At 51.8% G+C, this 2,704-nt stretch overlaps 1 protein-coding gene across 1 annotated transcript in view; it reads left to right on the top strand.

The window, feature by feature from the left end:
• Positions 1-4: 4 nt before the first annotated feature.
• Positions 5-2,704, top strand: part of LOC108374938 (uncharacterized) — a gene marked incomplete at its 5' end in the record, with an annotated part of 3,452 nt that continues 752 nt past the window's right edge. The window contains 2 exons of the mRNA XM_017630998.1: positions 5-1,659; positions 1,813-2,704. Of these exons, the coding sequence (XP_017486487.1) occupies positions 5-1,659; positions 1,813-2,704 (2,547 nt within the window). The remainder of the gene's footprint in view (positions 1,660-1,812) is intronic.

Consider the following 2,704-nt stretch of genomic DNA (forward strand, 5'->3'; position numbering starts at 1 on the left):
TTACAATGAATTAGATGAGAATGGCTTTCGTTTCCCCAATGGCAAAAATGGTGGCACTGACTGCAGTACAACGCCCTATCAAACACCCAATGGTTCGTCGGCGGACTACAACGAATTCGAAGATCACGTACTGGAGACGCGCGTACGTCGTGTCACCAAGAAGCTAGAAGCTGATCTGCAGTTGCAGCAGCATCGTCGCTCTTTTAGTGAAAACATCATTCACTTCCCCCTGCACACTACGCCTAGCGACAAGGCGCGTTGCCACCAAATGCAGCGACAGCGCTCGTCCACACACTCTCCAACGCCACCAGCTCAATCGCGCATAAACGGTGGTAGTGAGCACGCATCAGCATTGGAAGCCAGCGTTGCTACGGTCGCAGACGATGCCACACAAGCAACCGTAGCCGCAAAAACGCTACCGACGCCGCAAACGGCCGCACTAACGTTACGCAAAGTCGCGGAGACAATGTGCTTGAAGGACCCGCACTACAAGCCCATACGTTCCGATCACAATGGCGTCAAGAGCAACCCATTCACAACGCTGGCACAGCTGCGTGGCGTCAAAAAGATACTAGGTGCCAATCCAAAAACCTATGCCGCCGGTGTGGGGGATTTGTTTAGTTCATGTTTTGAGATGTCAGCGCCGTTCTTCAAAGAGCTGGCGGCTGAGTTGGCCAAAAGCACAAACAAAACGGCGACAACAAGTGAGGTTGGTTGCGCGGTCGCAGCCCGTATGGGTGGTGGTGGCGTTGGTGCTGGTGGTGGTCGTGGACTGCCGTCCGCACCTAACGAACCAAAGAGCTTGCCCTCATCGCCGCAATTGACGCGCAAATTCAGCGTCGCTGAGTTGAAAGCGCAAGGTAAAAACGCGACAGTGGCTACAGCTACCGCAGACTCCCCAGTTGTCGAGGACGACGATGATTGCGACGATTGTGCGTCCGATGCTGAGCCCGATGGCGATGGCGGTGGTAATTGCGCGGATGCCGAATCAAGCAGTGATGACTCCGCTGAGCCACGTGCTATGCATCTTTCAACGCCAGCTGCGCGCAAGTATCGCGCCAATTCGCTTTTTACGCATCCTCTATTTTTGAGTAGTAGCGGAAACGGGAACACCACTGGAAATGCTAATTTGGACAAGGCTCCGGTCACCGCAGTGACAGGAACAGGGTCGGCATCAACGACAACCATGAGTACAGCAGCGACGGTTGTAGGGGCTGATGGTGCGGGAAACGCAGTATATTCGACTTCTGAGGATGGCTGTGATGAGCGCAATTCACCGAAAATGAAAATTCCTGCAAACATTGCAGCATCTATTATTGCGTCACCAACGCCATCGGCCGCGCCACCAGTTGCTTCATCCGTAGCCACGCCGGCATCCGTTTCATCCTGTACCGACTTTGAGTTGCACGAAATAAAACCAAGTGATTTGCTGCCGATTAAAGGCACTCTTACACGGCGAGATTCCATCGAAAGTGGATTTTATTCGTGTTTCAACGAAGAATCCGACCCGGCAATCACCAACTCGACCACTTATCGACAGCTAAACTGCGCTGGAGCGGGCGGAAGTGGCGCGCTGCCTTTCGCATGTGGCAGCAACTGCTGCATCGAACAGCTGAAAGCGCAACTGATGCTGGAGGCGGGGTCAAACAACGAAATCAAGTGAGTGGAAGCATATATATATTATTTTTGCTTTAACGTTCAAATCAGTTTGCAAAAATACCGAAGCTTAGCTTGAAAGGGCATTCATTCAAAGCTAAGTATGTAGCATCAGAACTCGCGCAAAAGTAATTTCTCTTATGTTCTTTTACGTAGCGACAAATTGGCCAGTCTGTGTCGTTGTTGTTACTACGCCTGCACGGGCTCGACGGCCGGTCTACAATCACAGCAAGTTAATGGCGGCCAACTCTTGACAGACTCATCATCAAATTCCTCCTCGGTGCTGCTATTCGACCCAGAAATAAACACGGTAAATACCTCTTCCTCGGGCGCATCTCTCTCGCACGAAGCGGCTGCTTTACGTTCCCTCGACGACCTAGAACTGCCGGATACCGGTCGCCCGCATCATCGCCGCTACACCTGTCATCATCATCATCATCTTTTAGGCGCATCAAATTTACACGATCCTAATGTCACAGCTACGGCCTCTTCGACCACCTCAATCGACATGGGTCTTATGAATCGCTTAGCGCTGGATGCGGGCATACATTCGGTTTTACAACGCAACAATTTCGCTGTCAATCAATTGCTCTACTGCAAGAATCGCACCTCATCCATTTACACCGACAGTTCGGATGACATCAGCAGCTTGGCCGGCTCCGATTCGTTGCTATGGGACGATCGTTCCTTCACTGCTATACCCAGCAAGCGTTCAGAACAAATCGCCACAATTGTTGAGTATTTCGAACGGAAACGACAAGTACCTGACATGGTGCCACCCAGCCGTGGTGCCTTTCTACGCAGCGGCAGTGGTACTACTAGTGCAGGCAGCACACACACAAGCACATCGAACAGTTCCGCATCCACGGCAGCGGCTGCCGCAATGGCTGCTACCACATACGGGCTTAGCAATTTAGGAGCGTACGATATGAGGCGCTACACGACAGACTTCAAGCGACATGCGACTATGAATTCCGATTATGAAGCGTTCTGTTTCGATTTGGATAAGAAACCGACACAGCAGCGCTTGACCGTATGTGAGGGTGCC

The sequence above is a fragment of the Rhagoletis zephyria genome, unplaced genomic scaffold (genome assembly GCF_001687245.7).
Source record: "Rhagoletis zephyria isolate East Lansing unplaced genomic scaffold, Rhagoletis_zephyria_1.1 Rzeph_scaffold_08293, whole genome shotgun sequence".
Lineage (NCBI taxonomy): Eukaryota > Metazoa > Arthropoda > Insecta > Diptera > Tephritidae > Rhagoletis > Rhagoletis zephyria.